General features: G+C 43.3%; 1 protein-coding gene across 7 annotated transcripts in view; it reads right to left on the minus strand.

Annotated features, from left to right (window-relative positions):
* The window catches only part of MEGF11 (multiple EGF like domains 11), a 253,952-nt gene that overhangs the window by 23,437 nt on the left and 213,140 nt on the right, over positions 1-17,375 (minus strand). For all 7 annotated transcript variants that reach the window (XM_036389486.2, XM_036389485.2, XM_036389488.2 and 4 more), the window contains 7 exons: positions 14,397-14,543; positions 11,706-11,840; positions 8,372-8,500; positions 5,355-5,483; positions 4,534-4,662; positions 1,925-2,053; positions 1,547-1,780 (listed from right to left, as the gene is read on the minus strand). In XM_036389486.2, coding sequence (XP_036245379.1) covers positions 1,547-1,780; positions 1,925-2,053; positions 4,534-4,662; positions 5,355-5,483; positions 8,372-8,500; positions 11,706-11,840; positions 14,397-14,543 — 1,032 coding nt within the window. The remainder of the gene's footprint in view (positions 1-1,546; positions 1,781-1,924; positions 2,054-4,533; positions 4,663-5,354; positions 5,484-8,371; positions 8,501-11,705; positions 11,841-14,396; positions 14,544-17,375) is intronic.

The raw sequence follows: 17,375 nt of genomic DNA on the forward strand, positions 1-17,375 counted from the left end.
AAGGACTGCACAAAGAAAGAGGAAAGAAAAGGCCCAGTCTCTGCATCCCCCTCACTGACTGAGGGGAACAGGAAAGAACCATTATCCAATTCCTTTCTAGAGAAGCCCATGAAACCCCCTGACCTGGAGCTGAGTTTGAGGATCTGGTATTCAGGGTTTTTACAAACTGACCTGACACAGAGCAGCAATGCCACAAGGGCCAGAGCTAAACTCCCAGTCCAAGGACCAAAAGAGACCCCAGGTTCAGTGCAGATGAGGGACGTGATCCCTCAGCTATTTAGGATGGGCAGCCTAAGCAAGAGCCAGCAAAGCTAAAATTCAAAAATAAGAAGGAATGAAAGGAGCTCCATGATAATTTCTCCCCCCATTTGTAGGTATCAGAAGAAGGAATGCTCTACTGAGTGGTCTAGATATAAAACTAGTCCATGGTGTTCAGCAGAGAGCCCGTGATGTGGGACACACCATGGCAGGCAAACGTCCCTGGCACGAGGACTGAAGTCACTGTGCCATGAGAAGCTCCATGATTGAGTTCCAGGTATTACAGCAGCCAGGCATCACTATCATTGGCTTAATGGGAGAGGCTCCTTCCAGGCACATCTTTGGCAGGGAAGTCCATAAAAAGCTTCCAGCTGTGCCACCCTGAGACAGCAGAGAAGCCAAGAGGCCTCGTACATTTAGAGTAAAAAGCAGAAAGAAAAAGGCACTGCAGGCCTGGGGAAGCAGAGCTGCTGGCCAACCTCTGCCCGCCCCAGGGCATTGTATTTACCTGGACTTGGAGTTTCAGCCATTTAAAAGGAAGAGAACAAGTCAGAGGGCAGTAAACCCTGAGAAGATCCCCACTGAGACAGTGGAGAAACCAGAAGGAAGTAAAGCCATCTCCTGCCTGGCATCATCCCTGGTACTGGCCAGAGAGGAATGAGTAAGAATGACAGCACTGAAAAGGAGATCACATCCTCCAAAATTTAGACAATCTGGCAAGAAAAGCTGTTCTCCACAGCAGGAGCAGAGGATAGAACGAAGGAAGAATGCTTTGATCCTGAAGAGCCTTCCTCTTCCTCTCCTGCTTTCCTCAGCTCCTGGGAAGATGATTCCCACCAGCTGCCTACGTGACAAGGACTGGAATGCACACAGCAGAGAGTGACAACAACCAGACACCTCAAATCACAAACTGCAGCACAGACAAAACCAAAACCTTATGACTGACCCAGCCAATCCCATTCCTCAAACCAATAAAGGCTTCCCAAGGTTTCACAAAGGGAAACATCTCTGCACTGCAACAGGAATGCACATGACTCAAAATTCCATGCAGCATATTTCCTGCTTACGTATATCCCATATCAACTTCCACATAGAAAACAGCTTAAATCAGTTTGATATTTGCTTTCCTGTCCCATTTATGTGTTTAAAGATCACGGCATTCTGAGGAAGAATGGAAGTGTCATTATTTTTGAGGCTCAGTAACACATGTCACACATCACAGAAACTTGTATTTCCCCAACAGACAGGAATATGAGTCTGGATTTGATTAACATAAAAAGACCCTTACCAGAAAGTGAGTAATCTGTATTAGTCATCCTCATGGCTGGAGTGTAAGATACACTTGGCATGTCATGGCCCTTCTCCTTCTGTTTCCGTCGATACCACACAAAGAGTGCCAGCAAGACCATAATAATTAGAAGGAGAATAATAATTCCAATGATTGCTCCCACTGAGTGCCTCTCTGATCCAAGAGCAGGGCTAATTTTAGTATAGGGGTTTAATTCTTCCATCATAAGAGCCGCTGTTAAAAGTAATTCATAACACACTGTAAATTGAATCGTGCATTTCATTTCATTTTTGAAACACTGTGTTTTTTTAACTACATCATTGGAGAGGGGGAGAGAGAGAGGGAGAGAGGGATTTCACAGAGAAAATTCCACTGTACCTTGATCACATCGGATTCCTTTGAAGCCTGGGCTGCAGTAGCAAGTGCCTGTGACGTGGTCACACGTTGCATTGTTCATGCACTCACACAATTGTTTGCAGCCATAACCAAATGTTCCTGGAGAGCACTCTGGGGAGCCAAAGAAAAACATTGGAAAGAATTCTTCTGGTTTTGGGAAGGGGCACAACACTTGCCATGGGAAATGTGGTAGAGAAGTCTCCCTGGTTTTAGGATCTCTAGGATAACACCCTAATGTGAAATTATTATTAGTCTAAAGCAGGAGGAGCTAAATGCATTCTATGTGCACTTTGTTACTTATTAAACTGTAACTTTCTGGAAAATTCATAGAATGAAATCAATGATAGGTACAAAGGCTTTAGAAGACTTGATGTATATTGCAAATGTTCAGAGTTGAACAGAGCTTGAGCTCAGAAGCTGCAGACAACAGAGCTCAGCATTCTTCACCTTAACTTAACCTTAAAAACTTACCTGTTTTATTTTTTCAGGAGGGAGTTGCAAAGAAAAGATTTAATGAACCTTTCTATGAACCCTACAGCCTTTACCAAACAAACCTCACATACTTTCCTACTCATCCCTACCAGTGCCAGGATGGGCACTGTCAGGGATGAGTAGGAAACAGAATAGGATAGAATAGAATAGGAATAGAACATTGCAGGTGGAATTTCAGAACTGAGCATCTGAATGGTTTGATTTGCTCTGATTCAGTGTCAGGGTTCCTAATCCAGAAGGAATTTCTATGCTGTCTTTGTGTTTCTATCAAAGACTGAATGTCCAGCTGAGAAATTTATTCATGCAATTACCATGATGGGCTATTACAATAAATCTGTAGGCAGCTTACTGTACTTCTGGAAGCGCTGTTCAAGAATAAATTGAAAGAAACAATGTCTGTCACTTACTTCCACGGAGAAGCTGCATTACTGAGAACATGCACCCTTGCTATGATCCTGTGGAATATATTGTTCAAGATGTGACTCCTTGTGTGTCACTGCAAATGTTTTTCATTGCATGACAACACCTCCCCAGTGTCAGCCTCAAAGTAGCTTCTGGTAGCCAAAATTTAATATTAAGTACAGAACCATAGCCAGTATCTGTTTATTGATTTGCAGTGTGTATTAGAATTGTATATTTAATCTGTTGGTACTCAAACAAAGAAAAAAATAAAATTATTACAATTAATGCTCATTCTTTTATTAGCCTGCAGCCTACTTAAAATGAATAAGGCCTAAATTTTGGGACTGCACCACAGAAATGATGCCTGCAATTAAGCATTTCATCTGCAATGCAGTGTGACTGCCCATTCAGCAGGATTTGGAGAAGGAAGGAGCCTTAATGAAGAGATTCTTTTAGATTAAACAGTAGAAAAACAAGTAAATAAATACCTTTGTAGTTTGGATAGAAAAGAAAGCCTCAGGCATTATACAGGGGTCAAATCATAAAGCAGCTCCTTGTATAAAATCTGCTATTGTGCAGTTCTTTGTGGGATTCTTTAGTTTCCTATTTTGATTGTGGCTGCAGTGAAGAGCATCCCCAAATTCCACTAAGCTGGCCACTTACAGAGTTACAGTGGTGCCATGTGCAATCCTCCAAGAGCACACAAATTTGGCCCTGAGATATCACTTTGCTGAATGCAAGTGTGTGCAAAAACATATTTATGAATTAAGTTACATGCACAAATACATCCATAAAGATCCACGTAGCAAGCTACAGTTAAAAAGCCTTCCCTTGCAAATCTGTCAGGAATGTTACTGAATTACCTTACTGCTAAAAAAAGCGAGGAATTAATGCCTTGGGAAGATGAGGTGGATGTCACCTGGGTTTAGAACCCCAGTAAGTTGGTGAGAATTTCCTTGTGAATTACTGCACTGGACAAACACACAGAGAGCACATCCTCTTCCCAGGACCCTCATTCTGTGTTCTTCTAAGAAGCCATTTGGCACAGCCTGCTAAATAATCCAGTGGGACATGGACAACACTTCCAGGAAGACATTCCAGATCCTTTGCAAGGGAATTGAGGTTCATTGGGAAACACTCACTGCTCAAGCTAAACACAGACCCTTCCCAAAATGGCAAGCAACCTTGCTTCCCTTGATCTGCTTTCACTGTAAAGATGAATCTTTGTTTGGCCCATGTCTACATCATAACTTCTGTGGGAAAGGCCCATATCCCCAGTATTCTTTGGAAGGCAGAAGGGACCTGTTCCTTTTAACCCTTCTGTCTTTATGCACTGGGGCTGCTGCTCTCAGCAGCATTCACAAGGCCTGAGGCAGATTTAGGGCTGGGTGTGTATTACCAGGTATGAGTTTTTTGGGAAGGCCCCAGCCAGTCAACACTGAGTGCAGTGATTTACTTTCTCTCACCTAACTTTAGCCTGGGAATGAAAGGCCCAATTTGCAGGGATTCAGTGAATTTCTTTATGCTCAGACTGTCCAGTTTTCCAGAGGTGCCCTCTCCTCCCTATGGACTATATAAGGTGCCCGAGGTCGTTGTCCTGCTGACATCAACACCTCATTTAAGAGCCAGTTTGTGCAAGAATTGTGAAGCACAGCCCCTCTCTGGAGAAGGAGGGCACTGAGGAGGCTGGCACTTACTCTGCTCACACTGTTTGCCTGTGAAGCCCGTCCTGCACGTGCACTGCCCGGTGATGTGGTCACAGTCGGCCCCGTTCTGGCATTGGCACACATTGGCACAGTTCTTCCCATAAAAAGCAGCTGGGCAACCTTTCAGCAAGCAGGACAAGGAAAGAGTAAGAAATAAGCTGGAAGTCAAATTCAGATGTCTTATCAGCACAAAGTATGTGGGCGTATAAATCAATGGATTTTCAGCCTCTGTATATTTAATGACATTTATTTGATGGTCTAAATGCAGAGATACTGTGACAGACAATTTTCTTGAAGTAATGTTTCTCATCTTTACAGAATTGCCTCTTAAGTGTTTCAGAAGAATGAAAACTTGACCCATCTATACAAACTACATTTTCAAGAAGTGAAAGAAGATGCTAAACAGAAACTCTGCAAGACCAGGGATCAATCAATTATTTGCAAGTGAAAGAACCTTCTTAAAAGGCTCACCAGAATTGGATCTCCTCTTTCATACCGGTAATTTGGCACTAGGGTGAGAAATCTCTACCATTTTCCTAAATCAGACCATAAATACTGGGGCATTAACAAGCAGGGACACTGACTGTGCAAATTCTAACAATGAATCAATAATCTAAATGATTTTCCCCTCCTTTATTGAGTGCCAAAGGCATAAAAAAACCTTGGAAAGCTTCAGGACTATTTTCTTAGGGGTGATGTGAGGTTATCAGGAATAAGGAGCATGTGGTTTTCCAGGGAAAACTGCAATACTTGGACGAGACACGAGGTAGCAGCACATACTTTGACAGATTCCCTGTCTCTGAAAGGCTTACGCTGAGTGCAGTAGAGCCCCGTCCAGCCATGGGTGCATCTACATTCTCCATCGTAGGGGCTGCACTGTGCTCCGTTGTGGCAGTTGCATGAATGAAAGCAATCAGGGCCCCAAAACCCAGTGGGACAAGCTATGAAAATAAAAAACATTTGTCAGCTGACAAAAAAAGAAAGCAATGATCCCGTGTTAGTGATGTGGAGGAGCAACAATAAAGGGAGAACCTGTGAGACATCAGCAAAGGCAGAACCTCACACTGCTGAACTTGGCAGTGACTCCTGGGCAATGACCAGTGCTCCCTGGACAGTGACCAGTCCTCCCTGGACAGTGACCAGTGCTCCCTGGACAGTGACCAGTCCTTCCAAGTCATCAGTTGCTCTCCAAACCCTGTTGCCACCCTGTAACCTCTCCCTGGCACAGGGATTTCTGGCAGCAGGTTGATGGAGAGGATTTTGCCCTTCTGCCCTGTTCAGGTGAGACCCCACCTGCAGAGCTTCCTCCAGCCCTGGGGAACAACAGCAGAAGGATTTGGAGCTGCTGGAGCAAGTCCAGAGGAGGTCACAGAGATGCTGCAAAGGCCGGAGCCCCTCTGCTCTGGAGCCAGGCTGGAGGAGATGGGAATGTTCAGTTTGGAGAAGAGAAGGCTCCAGGGAGACCTTAAAGACCCTTCCAGCGTCTAAAGGGGCTCCAGGAGAGCTGGAGAAGGACTTTGTACAAGGGCCTGGAGGGAGGGGACAAGGGGGAATGGCTTCCCACTGCCAGAGGGCAGGGTTAGATGGGATATTGGGAAGGAATTGCTCCCTGTGAGGGTGGGCAGGCCCTGGCACAGGGTGCTCAGAGAAGCTGTGGCTGCCCCTGGATCCCTGCAAGTGTCCAAGGCCAGGCTGGACACTGGGGCTTGGAGCAGCCTGGGATAGTGGAAGGTGTCTCTGCCCATGGCAGGGGTGGAATGGAATGGGCTTCAAGGTCCCTTCCAACCCAAACCATTCCAGGATCCTGTGACTCCATGATCATCTGTGTGGGGCAGGAGGCAGGATCAGGTCTTTGCTGTGACCAGTGACCCTCAACATGACCCCACTCTGTGCTGTGGCACTCTCCATACCTCACTGGCATTATCTGTGAGGACAATTTAGGCAGGGTTGCAGGATATGGAGGTAATTTAATTTTCTTTTTGACATGCTGGAATTCTTGCATAATAAAGCCCAGCTATTCAGGTTTACTTTGCTATGCAATCAACCACTAAAATTACCACATTCATTTGAAGCACAGAGTGCTACTCCAATCATGAAAAAAATGTAAAGAAAACCTCTTCCAGTATGAATTCACATCCACAAATTCAGATTGCTATTGTTGTTGTGGGGCTAATATTAAATTAAAATCTCTGGGTCCATTTTATATTTCAACAAGTACAATATTAATACATTAAAAAAAAGTTATTGTAAGCCTCCCACCAAAAATGAATGCAGTAAGTTACTGTTATTAGTGCCAGACTAAAAGATCCGAAATTATGATAGGCCTTCAATATAACAACTATATTTTTGCTTTAAAAAGCACTTTCCATTGCTTCCTGCTAAAGACATGAATTAATAAGGCACAGTTCCCAGGAAACCTGAAAGTACAGACACCAGGCCTATTTCCATGGATGCTAATGGCTCCATGGATGATAAATGGAAGTTTCTGGCATTTGACAGACACCTCTAAAGCCAGAATGAATGGCCAAGAAAACTCTGCCATGACGTAAATCACACAAAAGGTCACTGGACTCACACAATGTAAAGCTGAGCAGGATTTGGCCTGAAGTGTTTGTGCTATAAGCAACCAGAAATACTTTTCCAATGCTGTTCTAAGGCAGAGCTGCAGGAGCTGTTAGTGAATCCAGAACTGGCTCTGGAGTTGGAGCTAAAATTATCTCCTGAGCAGCTCCAAGTCCAGGTCATTCCAGGTTAACGGGAGCACAGGGCCAGAAATAGCCTGGGAGGGGAGCCCAGGGAGCCTGGAGTGGGACAGGGTCACCTTGGGAGAGGTTCCCTTTGTGTGCAAGGAGTAACTGAGCAAAGAGCCACGTCCCCCTCTGCTCATCCAGAACCCAGAGTGCCCACAGGCAGGTGCTGCCTGCTGAACTGCTCCTGCTGACCTGGCCTGCCTTGCTCTGTAAGGAAAAACACCTTTTTTCAAGCTTAACAGACACTAACAGACATTTCCCAATTAGATGGCTAAATATAATGAGGAATATGTGCAGCTTTCTGTCTTTTTTCCCTTTTTTTTTCCTGCTGTTTTTGAGTGACAGCAATATTCTGCCTGTGGAAGACACACAATAAAAGCAAAATTACAGACGTCTGTTTTTATCCGATTCCTGCTTTATCACTTGGAGTTTAATATATTTTCCTCTGGAATGCTGTCTAATATGCTAGTTGTATCCTGAATATGAAGTAACATTTCTGAATGATCGGATATTGCCTCCCTCTGTGATCTAGCTTCAATTAAGGGATGCTCTCAGGAAATGACACTTTGGGATCAGCAAATGCCAATCTTCTACCTGGGCAATTTTCAGAAAGAAATCCTTCATCCCTACAAGGCCACATCGACTTTTACAATTAAATTACATTTAATAGAAATATTTCAGCTACCTAATTTCTCAATTCGAGGGATTTGGTACATGAAAACATTTACTGGTTAATAATGTCTAAATGTAATAGCTGAAAGAAAATTATTACAAAAAAATAAATAAAAAGGAATCCAGCTAGAAATTAAAAGGAAGCATGGAGCTTTCTTTTCTGATAAGAGCTTGTGACCTCCCTTTCCTGGAATAAAAGCCAGTCAGGGCTTCTGCAAACTCCAAATGCAGAAACCAATTCAATCCAAAGCTAACTTAGATTAATTAATAGAAATCTGCTTTAAAGAGAGTAAGGCACTGGCTGTAATACAACAGGGATCTCCTCAGAATCTGACTTTAACTTTCAGAAAGCAGCAAACCAAGGCAGAAATGGACATTTGGAGGCAGAGGTGGGGAATGTCCCTTACTCTGGGAGCAGTCCATGCCGATCCAGCCCGGGAAGCACTGGCAGGAGCCGTCGATGGGGTTGCAGGTCCCGTTCTCGGTGCACTGACACACCTCAGCACAGTCCTTCCCAAACTTCCCACTGGGACACACTGCAAACACAAGGCACTTTACTGCAGCCTCTTCAAAGGGAATGGCAGGAAATCACAGGACTCAACATTTAGCAATTAGAGATAAAATTAATTACAATAGTTTTTCTTTGATGAAGCAAAATTCCTCTGGAAAGCAGGAAAAGTATTTGAGCCCATTTTGCTTGCATCCCCGGAGTAAAAACAATAGGAAAAAGTCATATCAAAATCCATTTTTCTGCTGGAAAATTAAGCTAATATAGTCAGAAGATTGCAATTATTGAAGGGCAGTATGGAAGGATTACAAGAGGAGAGACAAAACAGAGAAGAGGGATCATCAGGAGAGGAAAAGAACAAGAAAACCTTAGGAGAATTCAGTGAGGAGCAGCCACAAGTGAGTGGCTGGGACTGATCTGGTTTCCAAGGATTTTATCTATATTTATATTTATGTATGTTATATATCTGTTTGACTGAGAGCTATTTAACAAATGTGCTGCATCCCAACAAAATCAGCACCTCCCCCTGTGTGTCCACCTAAGTGAAGCTGGAAGAAAAGAAACTCTCAATTTTTTTCCAGAGTCATCCTCTCACATCCTAAGCACAGTGACAGGAAACTAATAGACATGTAGATCTTCAACCTCCCACCAAATTATTGGAAATCTTTAACGTTAAAGTTGATGGAAGGCTCTGCTCAGTAACAAATGAAATGTTTCATTTCTGGGCTCTTATTGGCTGTGTTCCCTGACAAAAACAGATGTATTTTCAAAACAAGATAAAACATATAGTCCATCTTTGCAAAGAGGGTAACAAATGGAACTGGACTTGGATCCTGGTAAATAATAGTGATGTCAAAAAAGTGATTAAGGCACTTCCCTGAATTATGCAGCTGTTCCACCACTTCAGCCTCTCTCACTTTCTCAAAAGTAGTCTCTGCAGGTGACCTCAATCTATCCTGACTGTGAATCAGCCACAGATTGAAATCCTGAGCTGTGATTCATTGGCTTTTATATAATATGCCATCCTCTGCTCTTACAAGAGCAGAGTATTGTTTTCTGCTTGTGTTTCTATAGACTATGGACTTATCTGTAGGAGTGGATAAAGTTGGGTTTGGCTTTCACACTGTGTGCTAAACAGAACTGTTCCTAAGTGAAAAGAGATAAAACTAAGCACAATACACAGCCAGGATGGAAAGAATACACAAAGAGAGAAGGAAAGCAGAACCCTTCTATCACAGACAGCAAAAATTGAACTGATCTCTCAGCCCAGGCTCCTGGACAGGCCACACCATTACTCCCTTCCAGTGCTCTGCAAGAGGCAGCTCCAGGCACTGTTTTATGGCATCTTTGAGATGGAGATAGGCAACAGCACCTGGATGAAGACTGGGGTTTGTATGTACAAAAAATGGAATTCTCAAAGGCCTTCCTTTGAAGAGGAGCTGATTTGTTCTGCACCATGGAATACTGGTGGATCAGGGCAAGAACTGTGATCCAAACAGAGCTGCTGGCAAAGGGACCAGGTCACACTTTGGTGCACACAGGCAGAGCTGGCAGAGGGGTTCCCTCCACGGGAGCTCCCCTTGTCTCTGGGAAATGGGATGATGCCCTCTGGAATGGCAGCACAGAGGGATGACAAAATGGATCTCCCTAATTTAAACAACCTGGTTGTGGACTGCCGGAGAGACTTGTGAAGATGTGAGATCCAAATCCAAGCACTTTCTAAATGTCTCAATCATTTTCAGAGAGCTGTAAAACAAGATCTCATGCTGCTTTCTTCAGCAGCAGCCTGACTGTACAACACAGATTGGGATGTTAATTAGCTCAGAAAGCTCTGAAGTGGGACTCCCAAAGTCCCTGTGGGATGTCAGGTGTGTTCTAGCAGTGATAACAAGTTATTATCAACCCATCTCACTCTGGGATTGTGAAAGATATTCACAAAACAGCTGTTTAGTTGTTTGCAGCTCGGAATCCTTGGCACAACTGAGTAAACCTGTGCAGTTTTGGGGGTTACACAGCTCTTCACATGCACATACTGCTGGTGGAAGAACGTTCCTGCTGCCAATGGCACAAGGAAATGAAAATTCCGAAGTGAAATCTTCATTTCACGTTTTTCTAATGGAAAATTAATTAGCATTTTTCTTTCTACAAAATAAAGTTACAAGTTAACTCATTATGACAAACTGCAACACAAATTGATTTTAATTAGGACATGAATATTTTAAGATTAATTTGCTAGATAGATCAACATTTCAAAGTAAAACCAGAAGTGCTGAACATCTGAGCAAAAATAAAATAGTTTTCTTAAGAGGATAATTAGACCTGCTTATGCTTTGAAATCTGGCTAACTTTTCACATAAAATGGACAAATACACTGAAAAACGTTCATTTTAATAAATTAATTGGTGAAATGTTTAGTTGACTATACAGCACAGGAAAAAAACCCCATGGTTATATTTAATCTATGTTTAATGATTTTGGGTAACTGCTGCCTGCAATCCCACCTTACTGAAAAGCAGGTCATTGAAAGTGTCATTCTGTTCTGGCAGGGGCAGTGGCCACTACAAATCACTTCTTTTAAATATCTGTGTAGAAAATACCCACTGCAGTATGCAGCAACTGAGAGTGCACAAGGCTGAGGGATTTTGAGGGTACTTTTAGGAAGAAAAGGACACCAGGAGTTAAATGTGGAACTTTGAAAGGTACAGAAAGGTGATGGGTGTTTGGGGGAGCTGAAGATCCTCTTCACTTGTGAAAATGAACTCACTTCTCTGCCTCACTGCAAACTTTCCTTGTGTCCATGGTTTTAGCCATTCCCAGCCAGGCCCTGCACAGTGTCAATGAGGTTTTGTGCACAACTGGGTGTTTGGGATTGTTCACCTGAGCCGGCCTTTACCTTAACCAGAACCTCCCTGTCCTGCTGCAAAGATCACAGGAAGGTGCTCTCAACATTCAGGTGAGGACAGGCTGAGCAGCAAGAAAAATGAAGCCATTGGATGCTGATGTATTTACAGCAGGTGTCTCATTCCACAGGCACCTCAATCCAGTGTGGCAGAGCTGGATTATTTACGAAACCGGGAGCACATCGTATTTCCAGGAGGGTGACTGAGAACCTGTTTGCATTTTCCCTCTGGAGGAAAGATCTTCTCGGGATCTAAACTGCAGAGAGAAGCGCGAAAGGCCGGGAGCAGGGGATGGGGCTCGCTCAGAGCGGCTGCCCGGAGGGGAGGCGGTACCTTGGTTGCAGAGGGGCCCCGAGAAGCCCGGCAGGCAGTCACAGAGCCCGGACACGTGGTGGCAGGGACCATTGCTGTGCACGCACTGGGGACACGGCTGGCTGCAGTGGTGCCCGTAAAACCCGGGGGGGCAAACTGAAAATAGAACAAACCAGACTGTCACAGGTTTTTCAGGGTTTTCTCGTCACTCAGAGCTTGAGAATTCTCTGTCTTAATCCCAAACCAATATTTCTGAATTCATCAAGCACAATTTTGTGGACAGCTGAAATGATGAGGCCTGTTGGATTGTTCCATGTCTAATAAAGTGCAGGCTCTGGAAAAACTGCTCCTGTGTTCAAACATTCCCACCTTCCTTCCTCATGGAAGTCCTTGGCTGTTTAATACCACAGCAGAGTTCTCAGCAGCCTCTCTCTCTCAGGACACTCATTTGAGTCCCTCTACTCAAAAAAACCTGAACACTGACAAAACAGGAGTTTAAGATGTTTGAGACCCCACAGCAGATATGGTTAATAACACACATTCCAAAGATTTTAGGATAGATAGGAAAAGAAACACTGGCATGCATGTACAAAAACAGAAACTCAGAAAGAAATGGAAATTGAGTCAAGAAATCAGAGAAGGTGTATTAGGAAACAATATTTTACGTCAAAACCACTATACCAAAAGCAGATTTCCAAACCTATCTGGTGCAATGCCTGTGCTCAGCTGGGGCAGTCATTTTCTACATTTCATGGGAGGAGCAACAGCCATCAAGTGATGAAGAGAAGCCAATAATGGTAATTATGTAACACCATACAAAATCACCTGATTTGAATCAGTAATCATAGCAATAGCTGAGTAAACTTGTAATGAATTGTGTGCTTATTTTGCCTAAAACCTGGATTGAAATTATTATAGACTTTGTACATTAGGTATAGAATCAGGATTATGGCTCAGTATCTCTTCTAAAAGCAGATTTTTGCTTTTAAGAGCAAGTAGAGTGAAAAAGCATCCACTGTCCAAACATTCACTGCAATAGATAACACAAAGAAATGTTAAATTGCAGTAAGTGACAGTAAAAATAACTTTATATGTTTTTATTTTTACTCCTGTGATTCTGTGTTCTATAGTTCTGGCTCAGTGGTTACTAAATCATGTCTGTTCTATTTTTCCAGCAAATGAGAATTTTCTTGTGGACTGTATGTTCTCAGAGGGTGTCAGGCTCTTACCCCACTGCACATTTCCAGCTGGAGCTTAGCTGACAGGTTGGTTGATGATGCAGTGGCTGTAAAACAGCCTGGATCATTCCTGCAGACATTTCTGCAGGCTTAAGAGCACTAAACCATCCCAGTGTCTCATGTAATCCTGATTACACAGACAGAACAAGTTGGCTGAGTATCATCTTCAGTATCATCCTCAGCTCTGCCTTGTAATAAAACAGCCTAAACCCTGTTTCTAAATGAATTTCTAAGAGAAAAATGTGGATGATTTTGAGAACAAGCTTAGCCAGGTCTGCTCACAGGTATTTTTGAGCCTGAATCTCAGAAAAGAGCTGGATTCCAAGCTGGATTCCCAGGCCAAATACACACAGAGGCAAGAGCAGAAGCATCCACAGGACCCCTCTGCTGTCACCCCAGTGGGGAGGAAAAGTTCTCCCCATTAAATCCTTAGTAAACATCCTCAGGGAGCAGCCTGATTCCTGGGCTTGCAAACTGGGCACAAGGGTTGCTCTTGTAGCCTGCATGCCAACAGCTGATAGAACTAAGCTGGTTTTTTTTCATCTCAGAAAGGTCAGAAACTATTAACTTCTGGAAGTTTTGCACTCTTAAGGTTTCAAATTTGTAAAACATTTTCTTCCTCATCTCCCTGAAGCTCTGAGCTCCACATTTTAGCCTTGGAGAGAGGTTTTACAGCTACACAGATATGCTGAAGCACCTGGAAATTGGGGTTTATAATGGAAATGCTTATAGGCCATTAACTACAGCAGTGCTAGAGGTCATTGTTATAATGGCTTTAAATAAAAACTGTCAGCTACAAATTATTTTTAGAGATGAGTGTGTTCTAGTGTCAAGTGTAACTTGTGAAATCAAAGGGGATCTATGAACTGGGCATGCAAAATGTCTCACAGCAAGAGGAGGAAGAAATGCTGAGCAGAAAACAAAGACAAATCCACTTCTTGTTTACATGGGAAGATGGTTGGTGTAGTTTGGATCAGTGAATTAGGGTCCCTATGGGGCAAATGCAGCTTCCCAGATAAAGCAAATGAGAGGATTTTTATCTGCTTGGTACATTTTAATATGTAGCAGCAGAGCATCGAACAGGAGCTATTTTGGGCTGCTGTGTTTCTTTTTCTGGCATACAAGAAAACATTGCCTTATTATTTTGATGCCAACGCTCATCCACTTGTCATTATACGATGGGTGGTGGCTGACTGTTTAACAGGTCTGACTTCACTGCAAACCTGAGTCCTGCCAGCTTTGGTTTGTAAGGGGGCTGCTCCTCCTTCCAGGTCACCTGTGACCTCAGGTGTGATCAGAAGAAACAAGGCACAGCTCAGTGCAGGAGAGTTCTTGATGAAGGAGCCTTTTCCAGGCTCTTCTGCCCTCAGGAAGTCATGAGCTAAAGCAGCTCAGAAACTGTGGATTTGTCTGCCTGGTGTCATAAAGGAGCATTTCTACCTGCCTTGCTTCTGCCAGCTATGGAAAATCTTACTTCTCTGGCACAAGGGCCCTCTGTATCCCGGTGCACAGTCACAGGTTCCATCCTCAGGGGAGCAGGACCCCCCGTTCTCACAGCTGCAGGAGATGGAGCAGTTGGGTCCCCAGCGGCCCTGGCTGCAGATGTTGTCACAGTGGATGCCTAAGGACACAAAGCCACACGTTAGGCTTCCCACAACTCTCACTCTGCTCATTGATCAAAGAAATGCTCGGCTGGACTGATGCCTCACAGTCCCCCAGAGGGATCTGGGAAGGAAACAGCTCCTCTTTTATCTGCTTAATAAAGTGAAAATTAAGAAAATGCCAGAGAGGTGAATTCTGTAGGTGTTGGTGGGAGCCTGTTCAGTCCTCAGCACCATTAAAGAAACTCTGCATGTCATCCAAGAGATGAAGGTCAGGAATTGCTTTAAAGTCACAAAATAGCTCAAATAACTGGTCTGGAAATAGGCAGTTGATTGAAGCCTGATTACTTACCTGTTGTGAATTGGACGACCATAAAAAGAAAAATCAGGGTTTTGCAAAAACATGTTCAGTATTTGGATTCTTCAACACAAGTAAATTAAACTCTATTTTGTGTTCTGTTCCCTTCCTGGCTTAAACCCCTGTGCTCTGGTGTTTTGTGCACACACCCCACATCTACCCAGAACTCCCAGAACAGTTCTGTGTGAATGAGCTGAGTTCTGATCCAGCGAGTGGCCATATGTGAGCACAGGCTGAGCATTTGCATGTTAAATGGAGACTGAGACCTGCCAATCCAGCTCCCAGTGCTCCCCGGGGTCCTTGTTTGATATTTACTATTATGAAGAGCAAAGCTTGGAAACACTGAAAGGAGCACACAGCCAGGAAACTTAACACAAAGCTTCTGGCATGGTTTCAACTGGCTTTGTTGAAACTGGTGACTTTTAAAAACAGCCGTGTGCCGGGGCTTGTCACATATAAATGTGATTGAAGGAGCTGATCCTGCACACTGTGTCTGAGAGGCTCTCACTCCACTGGAATAAAGCAGTACCAATATCTGCTATTAGCAGGGCTATTTGCATGATCAAGGGCTCCTTGGATGGGTTTGCAGAATCATGAACTAAGAGGGACACTGAGCAGTGCCAGCTGCAGGGAGTGGCACTGGCAGGAGCATCCAAACCAGCAGAAATGGATCAGAGACTGGCTTGGAAATTTTTCTTAGAACATGACCCCAGTGGGAGGAGCCCAGCCCTGAGATTGGGGGGTACCCACACACCTCAGCTGGGCTTCCAACCCCAACCTCAGATGTTCTTGACCATCTCTGACCTGAGATGTTCTTCTCCATGCCCAGCCTGAGATGCTCTTTACTATCCTTCACCTGAGATGCTCTCGATCACCCGTGCCCGTGTCCCACTGCACAATGGGATCAAAGCAGCTCAGGGGTGGGATTAGTGCAGCTCTCTGCAGAAACACAATCCCAACCATTTCCTCCACCTCTGATAACTTCATCTGGATGCTGGAGGTAATGCACTGCATTTGGGGAGCTGTGATCTGTACAGTCACCAAACTCTGAGCATTATTAAATCAGCTGAAAGTCATTATAAATACACTTACAGTGCAGTTTCAAGTTGGTTTTATAAATCTCTGAAGTTAACACAGTAAGAAATACTGCAGAGCCAAAATTTCCCTTTTCTGGAGATTAATCATACAATTATAATGTCCCTTCCTAGAAAATCTTAACCAAGTCTGGCAAAAGCACAGTTTGAAATGTGATTTCTAGTAATACATGATCTTAGCTTTATTTATAAAGAGGCATGGACCATTCTGTACAGCTTAATAAAAACCACATTAAAATACAGTAAAAACTTAATACAAGCTCAATTCCTTCCTATCCAAGTAAATAAATCTGAAAAAAGGGACTGTGAAAAGAGACAAGGAACATTTGTATTAGTAAAATCAAGAAAAATCATTATTTTAAGAAATTATTTTAAAGTCTTCCCTGCTCCCTTTGAAATCAAATATATCCCTGGATTACTTTAACAGGTGCTTTGTGTGTGCATTTATGTCCTTTATCCACAGTGCTCTGTAATTAAAAAGTCAGAAAATAAATTGTAAATAAATAAACAAACAAATAAATGTGTTTTTTATTTACAAATACATATATATGATCATTTATAGCCTTGAGTCTCAGTGTGAGTTCCCTGAACTGAAATCCAGACACAAAACCAGAAAAATGTGCATTTTCCCTCCCGATTGCAGCATTAAAATTACAATTCTGTCATTGTGGATGCTCTATTTATAAATGGGGACAATTAAACAGCATTATTTCTTGTCTCTTTTGACAAAGTTTGGGGAAGAATGACAGTGACTCTTTTCTTGTGGAAGGTACCTGAATTTGAATGCCAGGGCTGTTCCTGCAGCAGCAAGGCCCTTCCTTTGGTAGTGAGTAATGAGGGATGTCTTCCCTCTGCTAACGAAGGCAATGAGTCATTGTGGAGCTGATTGCTGTAGCAAAAGGGAAAGGGGGGAAAAGGAAACCTTCCAGGAGCCACTGGCACCCATTAGAGCCCTTCTTTATTTGTACATTTCCAGAAGACAACCGAGGGGGTGCCGCAATCAGGTTTTATTACTTTTTATTACTCCAAGTTAATTCTCATGGAAGACTTCATTTTTGAAGGCTCCGACATGCATTGAATTGCAAATATAAATGAGAAGTTAAAACTGCATCTGGACATGCAAGTCTTATGGAATGGTGCTGGAAAAAGCACCTTAATTTTACAATTCCCTAACCTGACAGCGTGTGAAGGGGGAGTCCATCCCTCCCAGCTACTTTACAGTCAGAGTCAGTGAAGCAGCAAGATTCTGTAATGTAAAACTTTAATATTTATTTAGGAACTTGCTGATGAACATTTCTGATAAGCAATTAGTTTTCAATTTCCAGAACTACAAGAAGTGCTGAAGTTGACACACCTCTGTACTACCTCGTGTTACAACCACAGATTCCTAATTTATGAAC

This window comes from Molothrus ater, chromosome 13 (assembly GCF_012460135.2).
Source record: "Molothrus ater isolate BHLD 08-10-18 breed brown headed cowbird chromosome 13, BPBGC_Mater_1.1, whole genome shotgun sequence".
NCBI classification, from domain to species: Eukaryota; Metazoa; Chordata; class Aves; order Passeriformes; family Icteridae; genus Molothrus; species Molothrus ater.